A 23,305-nucleotide genomic window follows, 5' to 3' on the forward strand; every position below is an offset into this window, starting at 1 on the left:
GCCTCCCGTCGCTCCCCACTCTAGTCTGTACTTCACTCTGCTGACCGGATCATTTTTCCAGAAAAATGTTCAGTACGTGTTTCCCCCCTCCTCAGGAACCTCCAGGGGTTGCCCATCCACCTCTAAAGCAAACAAAAACAATTTACCATCAGCTTTAAAGCACTCAATCACCTTGCCCCCTCCTACCTCACCTCGCTGATCTCCTTTATCTCCTTTGTTCCTCTAATACCAACCTACTCACTGTACCTCGATATTGTCTATCTCACTGCCAACCTCTCACCCATGCCCTGCCCCTGGCCTGGAATGCCCCCCTTTTCATATCCACCTGCAAAGCCTTATTGAAGGCACATCTCCTCCAAGAGGCCTCCCCTGACAAAGTCCTTTTTTCCTCTTTCCCCACTCCCTTCTGCATCACCATGACTTGCTCCCTTTATTCACCCCACCACCCCCACCCCACCCCGGGAATGCGTCTGTTATATTGTTGTACTGTACTCTCCCAAGCACTTAGTACAGTGCCCTCCACACAGTAAGCACTCAATAAATATGATTGACTGACTCAACTGCAAAATGTGGATTCAATACCTTTTCTCCCTCCTACTTAGAGTGTGAGCCTCATGTGGGAGAGGGACTGTATCTGACCTGATTAACTTGTACATACCCTAGCACTTACAACAATGCTTGGCACATAGCAAGTGCTTAACAAATGCCATAAAAAATAAAAGAAGATGGGGAGAGCTGTGGTCTTGTGGATTTGTTGGGGGAGGGAGTTCCAGGACAAGGGAACAGCATGAAGAAGGAATCAGAGGTCGGGGAGTTGGACAAGAGGAACTGTGAGAAGACTGGCTTGGGAGGAGCAAAGAGAGACAGCTAGGAAGTAGCGGATGAAGGGAACTGTTATGGAGAAAAGTACTGATTAAAGCCAAAGGTGAGGAGTTTTTTGCTCAGTGCGGAGTAAAATGGGAAGTCACTGAAGGATTGTGAGGAATGGTGAGAAATGCTGAGTGATTCTTCATGAATAAGAGCTGGGTCATAATGATCACAGTATTTGCTTACTATGTGCCAAGCACTATTGCATGTCAGTACAGACTAAATGAAGGGAGGAGAGGCTGGAGGCAGGGAGACCAGTCAGGAGGCTGATACAGTAGTTCCAACTGTGATCTGATAAGAATTTGTTCCAGGTGGCACCTGTTTGGGTACAGAAGAAGAGGCAGATCTGGGAAATGCTGTGATACATTTATTTTAGGCTTATAAATGATTTCTTTTAGACCTGAGCATAAAAGCATGTCATCATTTAAATGTTTAGCCCATGCTGAGAAGCAGCATGGCCTGGTGGTAAGAGCAAAGAGACTGGGAATCAAAAGGACCTGAGTTCTAATCCTGGCTCTGCCATGTGTCTGATGTGTGACCTTGGACAAGTCACTTAACTTCTCTGTGCTTCAGTTATCTCATCTGTAAAATGGGGATTAAGACTGTGAGCCCCATGTGGGGCAACCTGACTTCCTTGTATCTACCCCAGCACTTAGAACAGTGCCTGGCACATAGTAAGCACTTAACAAATACCATAAAAAAGTCCTTTGGGCTTTGAAGAGGATTTTCCCCTGTCAGTCAGGCAATTGTATATAATAATAATAATAATAATGGTATTTGTTAAGCATTTACTTTATGCCAGGCACTGTTCTAAGTGCTGGGGTAGATACAAGGTAGTCAGGTTGTCTCACGTGGGGCTCACAGTCTAAATCCCCATTTTAAAGATGAGGTAACTGAGGCCCAGAGAGGAGGCAAGGTGATTTATTAAGTGCTTACTGTGTGCAGAGCATTGTACTAAGCACTTGGGAGAGTACAATGTAACAAATACATTCCCTGCTCACAATGAGCTTGCAGTCTACGGGGGAGGCAGACATTAATAAGTAATTAAAATTACAGATAAGTACATAAGTGCTCTGGGGCTGGGAGAGGGGGGAAGAGCAAAGGGAACCAATCAGGTTGATGCAGAAGGGAGTGGGAGAAGAGGAAAGGAGGGCTTAGTCAGGGCTGGTCTCTTGGAGGAGCTGTGCCTTCAATAAGGCTTTGACGTTGAAGAGAGTAATTGTCTGTCAGATATGAAGAGGGAGGAGATCAACATGCAACAATAACAATAACTTTGGTACTTGTTAAGCACTTACTATGCATCAAGCACTGTACAAGTTAATCAAGTCAGAGACAGCCCCGATCACCCATGGGGCTCACAGTTCATGTGCCTGGTCTGATTGCACTGCATCTACTCCAACGCTTACTACGGGCTTGGCACGTATTATATGCTTAACAAGTAACACTATTATGATTATGCTACTATTGGTAAGATTTTACCAGTGTGAGAAAGTATGGCTGATAAGCGTGGCATTATTGATAATTCCTTCTAGTGCATTTAAATACCGTCTTTTGCTGTGCTGTCATATTTCCGACCTCCATTGCCTGGTGATGTTTTAGGACTCTATCCTAATCCTCCTCAACCTGCTGCCTTATTCTCATTGCCTAATATCTATCCCACCTCTGTCACTTGTCTGCCATGTGACCTTGGGCAAGTCACTTAACTTTTCTGTGCCTCAGTTACCTCATCTGTAAAATGGGGATTAAAAAGTGTGAGCCCCACGTGGGGCAACCTGATTATCCTGAATCTACCCCAGTGCTTAGAACAGTGCTTAGCACACAGTAAGTGCTTAACAAATACCATAATCATCTTATCTTATTGTCCTGGATTAGTACCTAAACACGTGGCTGAGGTATGGGAACTGTACTCCTGATTAAAGAGAAAAGGGGAAAATTAAACTGTAGGGGGAAAGAAAGAACCAAGCATTACAGGGAAAAGACTAGATCTACAAACAAGCAAAAATTTACTGTAATTTTTTCCTTTCTCTGCCCAGCTCTCCTCACCTACCTCATATCTAGGTTAGCTCATATTCCTGAGACCAAAGGGAAGGAAACTGAAAACAGGAAAATATGTGGTGGAGATCTTGGGAAACTGGCTTTGGATTATTTTTTGTATCTTTCTAGAGCACTGGTGACCTTTTGACCTTCATATTGTCTGGAATGCCTTATCCCTCCTTCTCCATCCATATACCCAACTTCCTCCAAGAATGTAATACCTTCGCTTTGGATGTAGAAAGCTGGATGCATACAGAGGTTGTAGGACTTGTCCATGGCCACCCAATAAAACTGCCAGGGTAGAGCTCCTATAGTTCCATAATCTAATCCACTTAGCTTCTTAATGGTCCAAGCTTTCCTTTGAAAAGAAAAGTATTGACTCGAGATGCCTGTCTCTTGGAGGTCTTTGAACAGACAACTGACTGTAAAAGTTTTTCATGTTCTGAATTCTGTAGATGTCAGTGAGGCTTCAGGACAGCCGGACCAAATTCCAGTGCTCCTCAGCCATCCCTGACCTGGAACTCCCTCCCCCTCCATAGATGACTGACAATCACTCTTCCTTCCTGCAAAGCCTTTTTAAAATCACATCTCCTCCAAGAGGCCTTCTCCAATTAAGCCCCCTTTTCCCCAACTTCCTCTCCTTTCTGCATCCTTTGTGCACTTGGTTCAAGTATCCTTTAAGTGTTTGATATTCACCCCACTCTCAGCCCCACAGCTCTAAGGTACATATCTGTAATTTATGTATATTAATGTCTGTAAGCTCCTTGTGCGCAGGGAATGTGTCTACCAACTCTGTTGTTTTGTGCTCTCCCAAGCCCTTAGTACAATGCTCTGTAAATACCATTGATTGAAATACCATTGATTTATCCCTGGTTAGATCACCAGCTACATTCAGGAACAATTTGTAGGCAACAGCAAAGGCACATTTGTATTTTCAGATTTCAGAGAGATGTGGAGACAAAATTCAGGCTTATAAGAGGCTTATTAGAATACTCTCGGAAGGAAATCACCCAGAAGACCCTCTAAATCCATCTAGAAGCACAGATCGAGTGATGTTTTTCATGAGCCATCTTTGTGTAGCAAGATGCTTCTCAGAACATCCAGAAGATAAAATTGTGGTCCTTAAAGAGCTTATATTCTATGGAAACAAGATAAATTTCTATCCTCTCTTCCCCTTAGATTGTGAGTCCTTTGTGCGACAGGGACTGTAGCTGATCTTATTGTACTGTATCTATCACAGTGTTTAGCCCAGTACTTGGTACTTAGAAAGCTCTTAGCAAATGCCATCATGATTATTATTGTTGGATGAAGATGAAAACTATCTCCTTCCTGGGGTTTTTTTGGTGGAAGGTAGAGGAGGAGAAAGAGTGGAGATATCTGACAGATAATTACTCTTCCCAACTTCAAAACCTTGTTGATGGCACACCTCCTCCAAGAAGCCTTCCCTGATAAACCCTCCCCTCCTCTTCTCCCACTTTCTTCTGTGCCACTCTTACTTGCTCCTTCATTCATCCTCCCTCCCATCCCCACAGCCCGCATGTATATATCTGTTATTTATTTATTTATTCATTCATTTATTTATGTATATTAATGTCTGTCTCCCTCTCTAGACTGTGAGCTCATTGTGGGCAGGAATGTGTCTGTTGTTATATTGTACTCCCCCAAACACTTAGTACAGTTCTTTGCACACAGTAAGCACTCAATAAATACGATTGAATGAATGAACAAATGAAAGAAAGGAGACACTATTCCCAGTATTCCACCACTGTTACTCAGGCAAGCCCCCTCCCTTCCTTATCCTCTCCTTAAATGAGGGAAGGGAATCAATTTTATAATCACATTTCTGACTCTAGTTCCAATTTCAGAAGGAACCTTTATGTTTTAAGCAAAATTTTAAGTGATGGAAGGGAGAGGAAGTGAAGTCTCACCTGGATTCCTTCTTCCCTTCTACTACTGCTGATCCAATGTTGCCCACACCGACCTACCAAGCTACCGATTTACAAGTGCAGGGTATCTTAAGAAGTCTGGTGATTTCAAAATCCAGAGAGACCATCTAGTGCTGAGATAGATGGTAATTCCTGGTCCTTCTCCCTTTGGAAACCAACTTTCTTGCCAGACACACATGACACCGTCACAGTTTTTCAGGCTACTTCCTCATTGAGAGCATTGCCTTATTATCCTGGTAGCAGCATGTGTCCTATTTACTTAAATGATTAATAATTTAATATTAGCAGTCCATGATGTAGCACATCAGGGCACTTGAAGGGTCATTAATAAATGATAATGATCATAATTTGACAGGATCTCAAATTTGTTTTCCAAGCTTGCTTCTCCTGAATTTTGAAGGGTGCAAATTCATTTCTGTGAGAGTGCATGAGGAAAAGGGGCTGTAAATACAGTCATCTTCACTGTGCAATAGTATTATGCCTCTTTTTTGCAGATAAGGGAATTGCTGGGCCACAATTAAACCAAAGTGGTCTTTGGAAGGCCAAATGACATGACTTAGATTAGCCTATTTTGGACACATAATCAGTAGGACTAATTCTCTGGAGAAGACACTAATTCTAGGAAAAGTCCAGGGAAAACGTGGAAGAGGCAGACTGACAGCTAGATGGATAGAGACCATAACAACGATAAAGGAAGAACCATTAGAAAGGTTGAGAATTATGGCAGAGGACAGGACATTCTGGAGAAAGTATATCCATGGAGTTGCTATGAATAGGAAGCAACTCTATGGCACTTAATAATAATAATAATAATAAACTCCCAGAGGGCAGAGATGGGGTCTTCCCAGCTGGGAAACTGGAGCAAAAGCAAAGTTTTTTCTTTGTCCCCTGAATGCCCTGGATCATGGCTTCAGTTCTTCATTTCACTGTGCAGGCAGCGATCTGGTCCTAGAAGCCGAGGACGGAGTTGCAGGGTTGCTGTTGTTTTCTCGGTCACCCCGCAGCCGGTGCCACCCTACCATGCCCCAGGGTAGCCACATGGGCTCGAAGAGTCGTTTCTGTTTTGCTACTGGCCAGGAGCACCCGTCTATCCCAGCCAATGCTGCATCCCCCTACTCCGAGAGAGAGAGAGAGAGAGAGAGAGAGAGAGAGAGAGAGAGAGAGAGAGAGAGAGAGAGAGAGAGAGAGACGCAAGAAGAGTTTCCAACCTGGAACAGGACTGTACTACCCGAGTGATCACCCCACTCGGGCTTTATTTGCAGATCTTCGGTAGCAGCCTATTCGGGCCCGTTAGCCCCCGCAGAGCGCAGCCAAGCTCCAGGGTTGGATCGCTATCCTCACGGCTCCCTTCCGGAGCAGGAGGGGGGAGCGAAGATTTGGGCTTTCCGAGCTGTGGCGCCCCTCGGCTCTCCCGCCACTTAGTACGGTCCCCACCCCACACTGGAGCCGCAGCTCCCGTGCATCCCCACCGGCCAGTGAGGCACGGCGACCCCGGGAAGAGCTCCAAGAGGGCGCCCCTTCCTCTCCCGCTCGCATCACCCAATTCTCCGGTCCCTCAGCCTCCCATCGCCCCCCGGCGCTCGCCCCCATGGAGACCGCCGCCCATCCACGTCCAGCCTGGTAGGTCGCCGGCTGCCCGCGCCGCATCCTCAGCGCTGCGGAAGCCGGGCGCTGCTCCCGCGCCGGAATGCCGGGCTGGAGGAGGAATCTCGCGCTCTGCCTGCAGCGGATGCAGGATGAAGGTAAGCCTCCTGGGGCCACGGGACCCGGAGCGACGGTCGCCAACGCGGCTGAGGCCCCCGGCGACAACCCCAGGGAGAGAGGACCGGCCAGCAGGGAAGCAGTCGCCTTTCCTCTTTTCGGTGGGAAGCCGAGCACGGACCGATTCGCTCTCCGCTCCTTCACCTGACAGGAGGACCTGTGACAGGAAAAAAGAAAAACCCAAAAACAAGCCCCCCCCCCCCAAAAAAAAACAACAGCAGCTATCCGAGGCCGGGGAGCGGGGAGGGGGATGGAGCCCCCAAAACTTTCCCCTGGGGAGAGGCGATCAATCTGGAGGAAGGGGGTGGGGGGAGAGAGGAATGCGGTCGGGGACGTTTAGGTTGGTGCGGGGCGAACCGCAGGTCTAACTTTGTCCCACTCCAGCAGGGGACTGCACCGACCAGCTGGGACGGGGGGTCGGGGAGGGGGCCCAGTATGGGAGCTCTTTGCCCGGTAGCCCCCAGGACTGTGTGGCCGCTGGGCGGATCGGTCATCTCGGTTCAACTTTCCGGGCAACACGCGCGGCGACCTTGCTCCGCAGCCTGAGCCTCAGCCCCGTTCCCATCCCGGGAATTGCCTTTAACGATCCCAGGGAGCTGGACGCGAAGTTCCTCAGCCCTTTAGCCCGGGTCCAATGCGGGATAACCATGGCTCGGGTCCAATGCAGGGAAGTCTGAATCCTGTCCGAAGGCAGAACTGCGCCACTGAGCTGGGTTCTTAAACTGGGGATCTCTCTTCGAGGTTTTGAGAGATCATTTCCAACCAGGGTAGTGGAGACCAGAAACGTCCCCAGGGCGAGTCACTGAATTCAGGGTTGGTGACCAGGGCTGTGGTACAGTGGGTGGCTAGGTACAATACGTGAAGAGAGCTCTGGGGAATCTGGTAAACTTTCACAACCTGCTTTGGCCAATGTCACCATCTAGAGAAGAGATGCAATAAGGACTTCGCTTGGGCATATGCTTATAAAGGAATGGTGGGCACTGAAACCCAGGGAATTCACCTACTTCTCAATCCTCCTGATGTCCTGTTCTATTGCCACTTTTTAACGGGTGAGAGAGGAAGGCCAGTGCAGCTGGGAAGAACCTGCAACCTTCAGAATCACATTCAATCGATTGATGGTATTTATTGAACGCTTACTGTGTGCAGCGCTCGCTGTTTGCTTACTGGGTACATTCTTTATCCTTCAGCAACCAGGCTCTAACACAGGTCGGAGTTTGTTTTACTCCAGGAACCCAGCAGGTACGGGCACTTAACTAACAGGATGAGCTCCAGGGTTTATGCTTTGACAAGCAAAACAGGACATTCAGTACCCTCACAATGCTGCAGTGACCTTAGACTGTCAGCTCCTAGAGAGCAGCCACAGGTGACTTGTACATTTTAGGCATCACCTCTTTGGACGTTACGGCCGCTCATCAGATTAAGCATGCAGACCCCCTAAAAATACTTCCTCACCACCCAGAACTGGAAGTGGGGGGTTGGCAGGCAGCTGTAAGGGATGGTGGACATCTGGAGGCAGGCAAGGACGGTGTGTGTCAGAGAGGCATGGGGATAGTGTCTGCCTCCATTCCTCCTTCAAATGGCTGAGGAAAACTGGAAGCAGCCAGAGGTGGGGAGATAATGCTCGCCTCAGCCACATAGGTACCCTTGTAATGAATAGTATCTTGGTCAATAATTGCAATTTGCCAGGCCGATGCTCAATTGACCAAATATAATTAAAGAGAATGTCTGGCCCCGTGATGCATGCCACAAGGTGAATGATTGCCACAGGCAGACTTTGTGACACTTGGGTAGGGACTGTCTCTATATGTTGCCAACCTGTACTTCCCAAGTGCTTAATACAGTGCTCTGCACACAGTAAGCGCTCAATAAATATGACTGATTGATTGATTGATTGATTCCTCTCAGTTCCTCTGGAGGGAAGCTGGTTCCGTTCTGGCCTGGGGCCCTGGGCTGCAGCATCAGAGGGAAGGCTTTGAGGAAGGGCTTCAGAGGTCAGACCCAACTCCAGCACAGGAAAATTAGTTCTGGAGCTAAACCCGGGGCTAAGGACCACTCTCGGAGCTTTGTTACTACATGTGAAGAACCTGGAACTGTCCTGGAGCAAGTCTTACACCATTGGTTGGACCTCCCCAGAATTCCCCGGGGGCTGGGCATCACCCCAGGGTCTCTCTGGTCTGGACCCACAACCCATCCCTGGCCTCTAGGTGGGTGTGAAGCACTGTCTTGGGGGTATTTGGTTCCTTGACAGATTTTTCATTAAAAATGCTCTAGATTCTAAGCTCCTTGTGGGCAGGGAACGTGTCACCAACTCTGCTATATTGTATTCTCCCAAGTGTTTAATACAGTGCTAGAGCTCAATAAATATGCCAGACTGACTGACTGACTGCTCTGCGCATGGTAAGCACTCAATAAATAAAATTGAGTGATTGAGATGAAAGGCGCCAAACCAACGCTAAGGAAAAGAAGATGGCAGATGAGCAGCAAATCTGTAGGGAGAAAGCACAGTCAAGTGAAAAGTACATCAGAATCTGAGTTGGGAGAACTGGGTTCCCGCCAGGCTCAGCTTTTGGCTCTCTGTTTGACCCAAGGTAAATCACTTCTCCGTGCCATGGTTTCCCCACCTGCGAGTTTTCAGGCCAGTCTTTCACAGGAATATACTGAGGACAAATGAGCTACTATCACTGAAAATACTCTGAGGTCTGTGGAAGAAAGGCATTCTTTAAACATAAGGAACTCTTACAGGCTCTGCGTTTTCCTTTAAACATATTAGTTGAGATGTGTTTTGATCTCCCTAAACAGCACTAAATTTAACTGGAGCTGGACACATCCACATGATCCTGTGTGGAACAGGAACCATGTCCAACCTGATTAACTTGTATCTACCCTAGTGCTCAGTACAGTGTCTGGCACACTATAAGTGCTTAACAAGCACTGTAAAAAATTTATTTTCCAAGTCAATTCTTGTTTGAGAGTTCGTGGGGAGTTTAATCAGTTAATCGATCAATCATACTTATCGAGCACTTACTCTGTTTGGAGCCCTGAACTAAGCACCTGGGAACGTACAAAATACAGTTAGTAGGAATGGACCCTGCCCTTAAGAAATTTATAATCTAGTGGAGAAGGAAGACACTAAAATAAATGACAAGTAAAAGGAAGCAATGGTGCATAAAGGCTACGGAAGAAGGTGGCAGGGAAGAGGGGTGGTGTGGTGGATGAATGCCCAACTGCTTAGGTATCATAAAATAAACCTTAAATACACTTTGTGTGTTGGGGTGTTTCATTTTGAAATCCTTTTTTTTCCTCTTTAATAACCAAAACCTAGATCAATGCTCTAATTCATCAACACACTGTTAAATGCAATTTGGATTCAATTAATCAATCAGTAGTATTAATTGAGGGCTTACTATACTGTACTAAGCGCTTGGGTGAGAAGCAGCGTGGCTCAGTGGAAAGAGCCTGGGCTTGGGAGTCAGGGATCATGGGTTCTAATCCCCGTTCCACCACATATCTGCTGTGTGACCTTGGGCAAGTCACTTAACTTCTCTGAGCCTCAGTTACCTCATCTGTAAAATGGGGATTAAGACTGTGAGCCCCACGTGGGACAACCTGATAACCTTTTAACCCCCCCCCAGCGCTTAGAGCAGTGCTTTGCACATAGTAAATGCTTAACAAATGCCATGATTATTATTATTATTACAATACAACAGAATTAGCAGACACGTCCTTTGCCCATAACAAGCTTACAGTCTAGAGGGGGAGGCAAACATTGATATAAATAAATGTCACTTATAATATAAAATTTAAAGATACATATATAAGTGCCATGGGGTTGGGGGAGGGGTGAATATCAATTGGCCAAAGGTCACAGACCCAAGTGCATAGATGACACAGAAAGGAGTGTGAACTGAGGAAAAGAGGGCTTAATCAGGGAAGGCCTCTTAGAGGAGATGTGACCTAAATAATTCTTTGAAGATGGGGTATATGGAGGTGGTGGGAGTTCCAGGCTGGGGGGAGGGGGAGGCTGGGACAAGATAGGTGAGATAGGGGCACAGTGAATAAGATGGTGCTAGAGGGCTGGGCTGTTGTAGGAGATCAGTGAGGTGAGGTAGGATGAGGTGAGCGGATTGTGTGCTTTAAAGCCACTAGTAAGGAGGTTCTGTTTGATGTGGAGGTGGATGGGCAGCCATTGGAGGTTCTTGAGGAGTGTGGAGACATGGGATGAGCATTTTTGTTGAAAAATGATCTGTGCATCAGAGTGAAGTATGGACTGGAGTGGAGAGAAAAAGGAGGGTGGGAGGTCAGCAATGAGGCAGAAGCAGTAATCAAGGCAGGCTAAAATAAGTGCTTGGACTGAAGTGACAGCAGTTTGGATGGAGAGGAGAGGAAAGCAATATTGTGAGTAGAACCTACAGAATTTGGTGACAGATGTATATGTGGGTGGAATGACAGAGATGAGTCTAGGACAACGCCTAGGTTATGGGCTTGTGAGATAGGGAGGATAGTAGCATTGGGAAAGACATGGGAGACATGGGGAGGACAGGGTTTGGGAGGAAAGATAAGGAGTTCGGTGTGGGGCATGTCTAGTTTGAGGTGTTGGTGGGACATCCAAGTAGAGATGTCCTGAAGGCAGGAGGAAAGGAGATTGCAGGGAAAGAGAGAGGTCAGGGCTGGAGATGTGAATTTGGGCATCCCTGCAAAGAGATGTTAGTTGAAGCCATGCGAGCAAATAAGTTCTCCAAGGGAGTGGATGTAGATGGAGACTAGTAGGAGACCTAGAACTGAGCCTTGAGGGACCCCTACTGTCAGAGTGTGGGAGGGAGAGAAGAAGCCAGCAAAAGTAACTGAGGAGTGGTTAAAGCTATAGGAAGGAAACAGTGAGAGACAATGTCAGTGAAGTCAAGGATGGATAAAGTTTGAAGGACAAGGAGCTGATCTACAGTATGGAAGGCAGCTAAGAGGTCTAGAAGGATTAGAATAGAGCAGAACTGTCAGATTTGGCTAGAAGAAGGTCGCACGTTCAAAGCAGAGCAAAGTGGGTGGAAACCAGATTGGAGGGGAGCTAAGAGAATGCTGTAGGAGAGGAAGCAGAGACAGCACAGGGTAAACAACTTTTTCAAGAAGTTTGGAGAGAAGTGGTAGGAGGGAGATGGGTCAATAACTGGAAGGAGCTATGGGGTAAAGGGCGGGGTTTTTTTAGGTTAGGGGATACATAAGCGTGTTTGAAAGCAGTGGGGTAGAAGCTGTTTGAAAGTGAACAGTTGAAGATGGCAGTCAAGGAGGGAAGAAAGGAGGGGGCGAGTGTTTTAAAAGGGTATGAAGGGATGGAGTCAGAGCACTGGTGGAGGGGGTAGATTTAGAGAGGAGGTGAGAGATTTCATCTTGAGTTACTGCCGGGAAAATAGGGAGAGTCAAAGAGGGCAGAGGAGGAGAGAGTGATTTGAGAGGAGCAGGAGAGATTTTAGGGAGATCACTGATGGTTTCAATTTTGTTGACGAAGTCTGTGGCCAAGTCATTAGGGGAAAGAGATAGTGCGGGCGGGGGGACCGGAAGTTTGAGGAGGGAGTTGAATGTCTGGGTCATCTGGGGGTGGGGGCAGTGGGTATGGGAGTGAATTATGAAGGAGAAGTATAGTTGTCGGGCAGTTGAGAGGGCTGAATCGAAGCAGATAAGAATGAATGTAAGGTGGACAAGGTCAGAGAGGTTTCTGGATTTCCGCCAATAGCGTTCTGCAGATTCCAGGTATGTACAGATTTGCTGTGCACAAAAAAAGTTCTTCAGGCCAAATTCTAATTCTTTGTAACTGATAAAAAAAATTAATTCTGAGCCCTTCAGAAATGAAGGGATTCTTAATTGAGCAGTTTACATTTCTAAAGTCACTAGGCTGCATTAGTAGCGGGTCCTTCATTAAGTCAAGAGGCAGCATGGCTCAGTGGAAAGAGCATGGGCTTTGGAGTCAGAGGTCATGTGTTCAAATCCTGGCTCTGCCAATTGTCAGCTGTGTGACTTTGAGCAAGTCAATTAACTTCTCTGTGCCTCAGTTACCTCATCTGTAAAATGGAGATTGCCCCCTGTGGGACAACCTGATCACCAGGTTACCTGAACAGTGCTTTGCACATAGTAAGTGCTTAATAAATGCCATTATTATTATTATTATTATTAAGTCAAATTTCAGTTTCATTCATATGGATGCGTATTTCCCACATGAAATGAAAAGTGAATTTATATTTGGTAGGGAGGTTGATTAAATTTCTTTGGGTTCTGTCACACTGTGCTTTCCATACAGTATACCGCTTATCGCTCTGGGCTGCATGGAAAGATGATGTGTCATCACATCACCATTGAGTCATTTCTTGTTGAATCTCAGTAGCAGTAGCAACCGCAACAAAGCATATTGGAAATGTGAGGAATGGGTTTATCTTTGTAGTCCTTTTCTGTGTCAGACTTCTGCTGAGGTCACTGGGGCCTCCATGTGCCTGAGGGTTCTCAGATTCTGGCATTAAACCAGCAGTGGCAGTAGTATTTACTATTATGTATTAAGTAGTAATGGAGTATTATTCATATTATTATTATTACAATTATCATATTATTATCATACTTATATAATTAAGGATATATAAGTATATATTGTATGTATTATATAGTACAATATTAGTAGTAGTAGTATTAAGTAGTATTAGTAGTAAGTAGTAAAGTGCTCCACACAAAGTACAGAACAATGTACTGGGAAAATACACAGGTGGGAATTAGACACAGTCCTTGTCCCTCAGGGGGCTCACAATGAATGAAAATGAAAATAAAAATAATAATAATAGTATTTGTTAAGCACTTACTATGTGCCAAGCACTGTTCTAAGCACTAGGATAGATACAAAGTTATCAGGTTGTCTCACATGGGGCTCACAGTCTTAATCCCCTTTTTACAGATGAGGTAACTGAAGCACAGAGAAGTTAAGTGACTTGCCCAAAGCCACACAGCTGACAAGTGGCGGTGCTGGGATTAGAATCCATGACCTCTGACTCCCAAGCCCATGCTCTTTCCACTAAGCCACACTGCTTGGGGGAGAGGGGACTGGTGACAGATACATGGGGAGATAACCTATCCCATATCGATCAATTAATCACTCAATGGTAGTTATTGAGCGCTTACTATGTGCAAAGCACTGTACTAAGTGCTTGGGAGGGAATGCGGGCAGGGAATGTGTCTACCAACTCTGTGCACTAAGCCTCAATAAATAATATTGATTGATTGGGAGAGTACAATACAACAGAGTTGGTAGACATGGCTCCCTGCCCACAAGGTGCTTACAGTCTAGAGGGGAAGATAGGCATTAAAATAATTTCCAGATGTGTACATAAGTCCTGTGGAGCTGAGGGTGGGATGAATATCAAGGGCTTAAAGGGTATAGCTCCAAGTGCTTAGGCAATGCAAAAGTGAGAGGGCGTAGGGAAAATGAGGGTTTAGTCTGGAAAGGCCCCTTGGAAAAGGTGTGATTTTAGGAGGACTTTGGAGGTGGTGAGGGTGGAGATTGGTTGGATATTAAAGAGGGAGACAGTTCCATGCCAGAGGGAGGACTTGGGCAAGGGGTTAGTGGTGAGATAGCTGAGACCAACATATAGTGAGTAGGTTGGCTTTAAAGGAATGAAATGTGGACTAGAGACCATCCTGGAAGCTTCTATGGGTTTGTATGTCAGAGTTGCCAATTAATATAATAATGGTATTTTTTAACTGCTTACTATGGTCCAGGCACTGTATTAAGTCTTGGGGTGGATATAAGCAAATTGAGTTGGACACAGTCCCTGTCCCATGTGGGGCTCACAGTTTTAATCCCCATTTTCCAGGTAAGGCACAGAGAATAATAATAATAATAGTGATGGTATTTGTCATGCTTACTATGTGTTAAGCACTTTTGTAAGTGCTGGGGTAGGTAGAAGCTAAGATACAAGCTAATCAGGTTGGACACAGTCCCTGTCCCACATAGGGCTCACAGCCTTAATCCCTATTTTACAGATGAGGTAACTGAAGCACAGAGAAGTTAAGTGACTTGCCCAAAGCCACATAGCTGACAAGTGGCGGTGCTGGGATTAGAATCCACGACCTCTGACTCCCAAGCCCATGCTCTTTCCACTAAGCCACATTGCTTGGGGGAGAGGGGACTGGTGACAGATACATGGGGAGATAACCTATCCCATATCGATCAATCAATTAATCACTCAATGGTAGTTATTGAGCGCTTACTATGTGCAGAGCACATAGAGAAGTAAAGTGACCTGTCCAAGGTCACACAGAAGACAAGTGGCGGAGCCAGGATTAGAACCCAGTTCTTTCTGACTCCCAGGCCCGTGGACTATCCACTAGGTCATGCTGCTTCTGGCCTGTTTAAAATTTAGAGGGATGAGTGAGGAAGTCATGGTAATATCAGGTAACGTCATAAGATATTTTCAATTCTAGCTCTTGTGATGTGTTCTGGACTGCAGGTATTCTCACTTGGGAAAGAAAGCGTGGAAAATGGATGAAGGGATTTTTCATTGTTATGCGTCAAGTTGGCCCATAGGGCTAGGTAGCTAGCATTTGAATTGGGGACTCCCCACTGAAAGTCTCCTCTGCAGCTTGGCTGCCTTTTCTTAATTATTCATTCAATCGTATTTATTGAGTGCTTACTGTGTGCAGAGCACTGTACTAAGCTCTTGGGAATCATTTGTACAATGCAGATGATTGGAGATGACCTGAGATTAGGCCATACCTCCCAAGGTGTGCCCGAGGTTCAAGTGGACCCCCCCTGGGTCCATACCATTCTGGACTGCACCCTGGCTGAGGCTAAAATCAATCTACCAATCAGTCATTATTTATTGAGCGCCTACTGTGTGCAGAGCACTGTACTAAGCATTTGGGAGAATACAACAGAGTTGGTAGACATACAGAATTTAACCTGACCCCTAATGATGCCTGATGCCTCGTGATGGACGGCACCTGTTCTACAGAGTTTAGGAACACTTTCTTCTCAAGTCCAACTGAGCACCCTTCTGACCACCTAACATGCCATCATGGGGTTAAGCTGCAAGCCGAAGAGTCAGCAGACAGTAAATTATATGAGAATAGGCTGAGGTTTCTGGAATAAACCAAGGATGATGTTCTAAGAACTGTTTTCTGCCATCCGGAGCAGTTCTTCAAGAACCAAAATGCTGCAGGGGAAATAGTCTGTGTATATGTATTTTTCCCACCACCGTGCACAGCCAACTGATGTGGCCCTGGTTTGGTTACCAAGGAGACAGCTGTAGGATGGAATTCGATTGGCTATGCTCCTCAGACTGCTCATCAGATTGTCAGAACTGTGGGCAGAGGTTACCAACATTAGATGTGTGCTTGTGAAGTGCCAGAAACTGAGAAATGCCTATCTCTTTATGCATTGTTTTTGAGGAAAGCAACACCTAGATTTAGGGTATTTTATACAGTGAAACATCTGTTAGTAGCCCAAAATAGGTGTCAAGGAAAGATAGGGAATTAGAGTTTTGAAAACATTTTACTTGGCATTAAGAAAGGTTTAAAAATTGTAATGTGTGGGTAAGTGCTGATTTTAATTTTAATTGTATATCAACAAATTAAAATAACAGCTTTTAAGTTCTGAAGTTACTTCCAGTGGAAATGATATAAATATACAAATTTTAGTTGGAACTTAATTTGGACACGATCTAAAATCTGCAGTACCCTGCTCCTGATGGGTTTAGGGAAAAGGGCTTGGGATATTTACATTTGGTACCTCTTGACATTTCCACATTTGACCTTTAAATTTACCAAGAAAGCAAGCTTACATATAGGTTCAAAAAACCAATGGCTTGCTAAATGTTTTCCTACTGTTAATGTATTCCCTGACCCTCCCCAAACTATCAAGTGTTAAAATCCATCTGCTCATGCATAGTGCTTGACATTTGCAGTTGCCGGCTCACCTCTGGTAATGGCAGATCCTGAGTTGATCCCTGAAAGAGCAGCCAGAGCAAGGGTCTGGCCCATTATGTGGCTTCATTCCCTCACCACCCAATGGAGCAACTGAGGATCTGTTGCTCTATTCTCAAACAGAGGCAAGGAGCTTGTTGTTGGCAGAGATTGGGTCTGTTTATTGCTGTAGTGCACTCTCCCAGTGCTTAGTACAGTGCTCTGCACAGAGTAAGCGCTCAGCAAATATGATTGACACTGCCTGGCAGGGATTAGGTGAAGATTCTAGGAACTGTTTCTGACTCCAAAGTTTAGTCCTCTGCCACAAGTAGAAGGAAGAAATACCACATGAGGCCAGTGCATAGTATTTCCTTGTAGCCTGATTTCTTTTAAGTCTAGACTAATTTCTTTCAGGTCCTGGACTTTTGAACCTTTTCTATCTTAATCTCAAGTCCAGTAATACCTAAATCAGAGATATTTGTGAATATATTCAAAAGAAATTCTATAAATAAGCATTTGCACAGTAATGATTTCATATTTGTTAATGCTCCTTTGTTGCCAATGAATAAGTACTATCAGCAGGTCTTAGAATCAAGTGGTCCCTCATAGATTTCAAAGATGACATCTTTTTGTGTATGCAGGAAAAAGAGACTCATAACTGTTCATAGTAGGGGAGTAGGAAGAATCCAGGAAGATTTAGGACAAATGTTTTTTCTTATCCATGTCATTAAAGCAATTTGTGACATTGAATATTTCTCTTAGATATTATAAGCCAATCCAGGGTTGAATCTGCTTAAAAATTCCCCTGAATGTTTCCCTTTTATATTAAAATTATTTCCAAAACAAATAAATGAAACAAAAAACAAAGGACTTAGTTTAGCAGGTGGTGATGGAGACTTTGAGCATCATCATCACAAGCATTTGCAATGCTAGATAGTCCTGTTCTGTTTCAGCTGTTTGGAAATAATTAATCTTCACTTCTTTAGTTTGAATCAAAATGATGCTAATGGGGATGGAGGTGAAGAAGGGCATGTGTAAGTGGGAATTTCTGGTAGTGGTGACTGGGTATATGGATATAATTGGGGTGTTTGAGGTGATCACAGAAGTCCAGTAAGTGGCACAACACAAAATTGAGGAATTCAACCAAATTAACTTAAAATGTTCAGGTGGCAGGCAAAATGTTATGGCGAACTAGTAGGAAGTAGTAGTCTACTGCTCTTCAAAGTTGGAAAGGGAACTTCAATTTCAGATACTGTACTCTTCCTCTTAACCTCTATTCAATTGTATGTATTGAGTGTTTACTGTGTGCAGAGCACTGTACTAAGCGCTTAAGGATCAGGGAAACACTTGGTATCTTAAGTAGTGTTGGAAGAATTCTGCTACTGGAAGTGAGCCAATTGAGCCAAAGCCTGTCATGTGAAGTGGTATTCAAAGCACTTCCTCCACCACCCTGGTTCAAACTCTCCTCATCTCCCGGCTACACTACTGCATCAGCTCTCTCACTGATCTCCCTGCTTCCCATCTCTTCCTTCTTCAATTTATACTATACTCTGCTGCCTAGATCATCGAAGACATCATTTGGCCCTTGTCTCTCTACTCCCCCAAACCTATAATGGCATCCATTTCCCTGCACATCAGGAAAAAACACTTGGCCATTGAATTTAAGGTTCCCCACCAGCTTTCTCCTTGCTTTTTGGTGCTCATCTTCACTTTCTACTTCCCAGCTCATGTTTTTCCCTCCTCTCAAGCTCACCTTCTTACTGATCCTTGCTCCTCACTTTCTAACCTCCGACCACCTGCTCCAACCCTTCTCTCTGCCTGAAACTCCCTCCTCCTGCAAACCTGCCAGACCACAGCTTTCCTTATCTTCAAAGTCTTCCTGAAAGTACACCTCCACCAAGAAGCTTTGAAGCTGGTGTACTCATCTCTACAGTCACCCAGAACACTTCCGTATATTTCCACTTATACCTTACTAAAGCACTAGCTCACATACACATTCACTTCCTCTTCCTCCTATCTGTAAATTATTTCAATGTGTCTCCTCCCCGTTAGAATGTACGTTTCTTAAGGGCAGGGATCAGATTCACTAACTACATTATACTCTCTCAAGCACTTCGTACAGCGCTCTGCACAGGGTAGGCACTCAATTTTGTATTGTCTTATGCTTTCAAGTCATCTATGACCCATAACGATGCCATGGCACATCTCTCTCCAAAATGCCCCACCTTCACCTGCAATCATTCTGGTAGTGTATCCATAGAGTTTTCTTGGTAAAAATATGGAGGTAGTTTACCATTGCTTTCTTCCACGCCGTAAACTTGAGTTTCTGCCCTCAATTGCCATTGCCACCTTGTGTGCAGTAAACTTGAGTTTCTGCCCTCTACTCTCTCCCAAGTTGCTGCTGCCCAGCCCAGGAGAGTTTTGACTTGTAGCAGATTGCCTTCCGCTCGCTAGCCACTGCCCAAGCTATGAATGGAATGGATATGCCTCTGCTTGACTTTCCCTCTTGTAGTTGAGACTGGTAGAGTACTGGGAACTCTCCAGGTGTGACCCTGAGAGGTTAGGCACTCAATAGATACTATTAATTGATTGTTTGAAGCTTTCCCTGATTAATTCCCATCATCTCAGTTTGTGTTAAGCCAATAGTTACCCTTAGCATTATGTATATAAACATACATATATATATATATACACACATGCAATTCTATATAAACACATATATCAATCTAAATACACTGCTTGTGTATTCACTTGTTCAGTCATCTTTCTGTGATCTTGTAATCACTGGTATTTTTCTTCTCCTGCTCCCACTATTTGTGAAGAATTTGTTGGCCTATTAGATTATGAACTCCTTGAGGGCAGGAGCCATATTTTATTGCACTTAGTAGGGATCTCTGTACTAAGGTGCTCAATAAATATTATTGATTGATTGATTGATTGATTGATTAACTAATTGATCGATTGAAACTCCAGAGCTAGCCTGGACCTGGAATGGACTCCCAAGGGAGACTGCAAACTGGAGTGAAGACCAAGGTCTGACCCAACTAAAGCCTGCACCCCTGGGCCTGTCTAAGATCCCTGGGCTTGGTCCTTGAAGTTCCCACTGAGGTGTGCGGTATGGTTTCCAGGTGCTCAACCCTGGCATCGAGCCCATTGATGGGCAGGAATATCCCAGTGTTTCTCATGGTGGGGTTGGTGGTGGCAGATTAAGTGTTCTCAGTCAATTGCTATAGCATTGCTACTCATCAACTCTACACAACAGCACCCACCCATTCCAGACATTTGAACTTCCAATAAGGTGGCACTACCCACCCAAAGATGAAGAATTTATTAGCTGCTGGTTTCTGTTGTCTCTCTTCCCTCATCTGAAAAATGGGGAGTCAATACCAGTTCTCCCTCCTATTTAGACTGTGAGCCCTGTGTGGGACCTGATTATCTTTTATCTACCCCAGCGCTTAGTTCAGTTCTGGGCACATAATAAGTGCTTAACAAATACTACAATTATTATCCTTGGAGAAGGAACTTGTGATCTACAGGGTTATATGTAACGCAAAGAAAAAGAACACAGAAAAGAAGGTCTGTAGTCATTAACGAAAAAACGCAAAGAAAAAGAACACAAAAAGGAAGGTCTGCAGTCATTAACAAAAAGATGGTTAAATTGCAGGTGCCTTTTAGCACCTATGTCTTTTTAGATTTCCAAAGAAGAAAAATCTCAGAATTGGGAAGAGACCACTTGCTCAAAGGTTTGACACAAAGCAAAAGTGGTGACTGCTCCAAAAGCTGTATAGACAAATGACATTGTTATGTGTATTTGTATCTATCTATATATGAAAATTGTCCAAGTTCAAAGGTGACACTACTGATGGTGATTTTTTTTAATAAGTGTGGCTAATAGGTTCAAAAGTAGAATGACAATCCATTGAGTCTCTTGTGCATATAAAGACTGTCCCTTGCTGAACTGTTTGATTTGCAGTCTATTTGTTCATACAGTAGAAGATTAAAAATCTCAATATTTAATATATTTAACAGGTATGAAATCTCACAGTCTGCTCCAGAGGTGAAACTTTGGTACTTATTTTTGCTCCATCATTCCCTTCTGGGTAAGAACTATACCATGATATTCATTAACATTTATTCATTTATATAAAAATATTATTTAAAATAGAACAAGTAATAAAATATATTATATAAATATATTATTTATATATACATAGAGAGAGAGAGTGTGTGTGTGTTTCTGTGTATGAGCACATAGAGCTATCCTTTGGATTTGAAAATTATACGACTGGTGGTGCCATTTTTAGCAGTGTGTGTAAATGTGAATGATAAGATGAAAGTGTGACTGACAATCCCTTCCTCATTGTGGCTATGTAAAGATTGTCCCTTGCTGATAAGCTGGTGCATTTATTGCACACTGTACCTAGCAGGAGGGTCAGCTCCATGAGGGTAGAGAAACACTGACCCCAACGGGCACTAAGGGGGGAGAAGCCATTAGTTTTGCTGCCACTGCTTTACGTGCAGGCCAGGCAGCCAGAACTATCTTGCTAAGCTTCTTAGAACTGCAAAGGGGCTGGAAGTGGAGACATTTTTGCCACTTTCTAGCATGACATAGCCCCAGCCCAGCCCCAGCATCTGCAGGGAGGTCCTGTTGTCTTCACTGGGCTTCTGGTTTGGGCCATAAAATCTCTGGGCTCTGGGTCCAGAGCCCAGTGAGGACAAGCCATACACCCACATCCCCCCACTCTGGGTCCAGAGCCCAGTGAGGACAAGACATACACCCACATCCCCCCACTTTTCTGACAGTCTGGGAAATGCTCCGGGGAAGAGGCAAGCTGGAGGCGCTCTGAAGTTCCTTTTGGGCCTTATAACAGCAGCGTGGCTCAGTGGAAAGAGCACGGGCCTTGGAGTCAGAGGTCATGGGTTCAAATCTTGGCTCCGCCAATTGTCAGCTGTGTGACTTTGGGCAAGTCACTTAACTTCTCTGAGCCTCAGTTCCCTCATCTGTAAAATGGGGATGAAGACTGTGAGCCCCCTGTGGGACAACCTGATCACCTTGTAACCTCCCCAGTGCTTAGAACACTGCTTTGCACATAGTAAACACTTAATAAATGCCATTATTATTGTTATTATTATTATTATTATTATAGTAGCCATTCACTCTCCAGTCTGGAACTAACTGTTGGCTGTAGCCTGTGCTGCTGCCACCAGAGGATAGTGGCTCAGACTCAGTTAATTTCTCCTTGGCTGGCATGGACCTGCAGTCACTTAGCTGGTAGTGACAGAGATGGATATGGGGTGGCAGTTCAGAGTAAATGTCCTCTTCCTACTCTTCTGCTACCTTGTTTCCTCTCCCTTTTTCCCTCCTCCTTCACTTCCCCTCTCTAGTCCCCTCTTTTCCTCCCCTTTCCCTCCCACTCTTTATCAAATCCCCTCCTCTAACACCCACACAGCACTCAGCCCCAAGTCTGCTCTTGTGACCTTAGCATCACAGTGCCTGGCACTGAATTCATTTCTCCCTCTCGATTTCATAATTTTCCCAAAGCCTCTGCTCCTAGACTTCCTAGATTTCGAGAAGCAGCATGACTCAATGGAAAGAGCCCGGGCTTGGGAGTCAGAGGTTCTGAGTTCTAATCCCGGCTCTGCCACTGTCAGCTGTGTGACTTTGGGCAAGTCACCTAACTTCCCTGGGCCTTAGTTACCTCATCTGTAAAATGGGGATTAAGACTGTGAGTCCCACGTGGGACAACCTGATCACCTTGTATCTATCCCAGCGCTTAGAACAGTGCTTGGCACATAGTAAGTTGCTTAACAAATACCATTATTATTATTATTATTTATTCCCATTTCTGATTGCTGCCCACCATGCTGTTCTACCTTCAACTGCTGTTATCAAGCTGTCTACTGCATCATAACATTATCGATGTTTTGTTTCATTGTAGTAGTAGTAGTAGTACTGGTATCTGAATGCCCATTGAGTGTGACGTGCTGCCGAAGAAGTTGGGAAATACACCAGAAGTAATAATAATAGTAGTAGTTGTAGTTGTCATATTTATTGAGCACCCAGTCTGGTACACTCTACTAGGCACTTGGGAAGTACAGAATAATGCCGGAGGCTGGGAGACCAGTGAGGAGGCTAGTGCAGTTGTCTAGTTATGGCAAGACCAGAGCTTCTACCAGGGTGATAGCAGTTGGGGTAGAGAGGAAGGAGCATATCCAAGAGAGGATGTGCAGGTCCTGTATTTGGCAGTAGACTGAATGTGAGATTTGCACAATAGGGAAGAGTCCAGGATGGCACCGAGGTTGTGGGCTTCTGGGACTAAGGTTGTGGGCTTCTGGGACAAGGCAGATGGTGGAGGAATTGACTGAGATGGGAAAGTTATAGGGAGGAGTAGGTTTAGGGGGAAAGATGATGAGTTCTGTTTAAGGCATGTTTAGTTTGAGGTGCCAGTAGAATGGAGTTGTCCTGAGGCAAGAGGATATGGGGGATTGCAGGTCAGATGAGAATTGGGAGCTAAAGAGAGAGAGATCTGGGAGTCAATCTGCATTAGAGAAGCACACTATCCACTCTCCTCACATGTTTCTCCCAATCAAGGTTTGATGTGGTAAACATTGTTTCAGTCCCGGTGATATGATGGCATTACAGGACCTCATTGTTTATGAACTTGTGTTGTTATTTGATGGAACTGCTGTAGAAGTCTCACAGCCATAAATAAGACTAGACACTATGAGTGCTCTATCCTTTAGTTTGCTTTGAATCTTGATGTCATATG

At 44.9% G+C, this 23,305-nt stretch overlaps 1 protein-coding gene and 1 non-coding gene across 2 annotated transcripts in view; one reads left to right on the forward strand and one right to left on the reverse strand.

Annotated features, from left to right (window-relative positions):
• The first annotated feature begins 6,530 nt into the window (after window positions 1-6,530).
• The window catches only part of GRIP2 (glutamate receptor interacting protein 2), a 601,447-nt gene continuing 584,672 nt past the window's right edge, over window positions 6,531-23,305 (forward strand). The window contains exon 1 of the mRNA XM_038772646.1: window positions 6,531-6,589. Coding sequence (XP_038628574.1) covers window positions 6,535-6,589 — 55 coding nt within the window. The 5' untranslated portion in view covers window positions 6,531-6,534. The remainder of the gene's footprint in view (window positions 6,590-23,305) is intronic.
• On the reverse strand, window positions 18,960-19,097 carry LOC119920471. The gene has a single exon (XR_005448214.1). It is a non-coding gene; the product is annotated as a small nucleolar RNA SNORA7 (small nucleolar RNA).

The sequence above is a fragment of the Tachyglossus aculeatus genome, chromosome X1, assembly GCF_015852505.1.
Source record: "Tachyglossus aculeatus isolate mTacAcu1 chromosome X1, mTacAcu1.pri, whole genome shotgun sequence".
NCBI classification, from domain to species: Eukaryota; Metazoa; Chordata; class Mammalia; order Monotremata; family Tachyglossidae; genus Tachyglossus; species Tachyglossus aculeatus.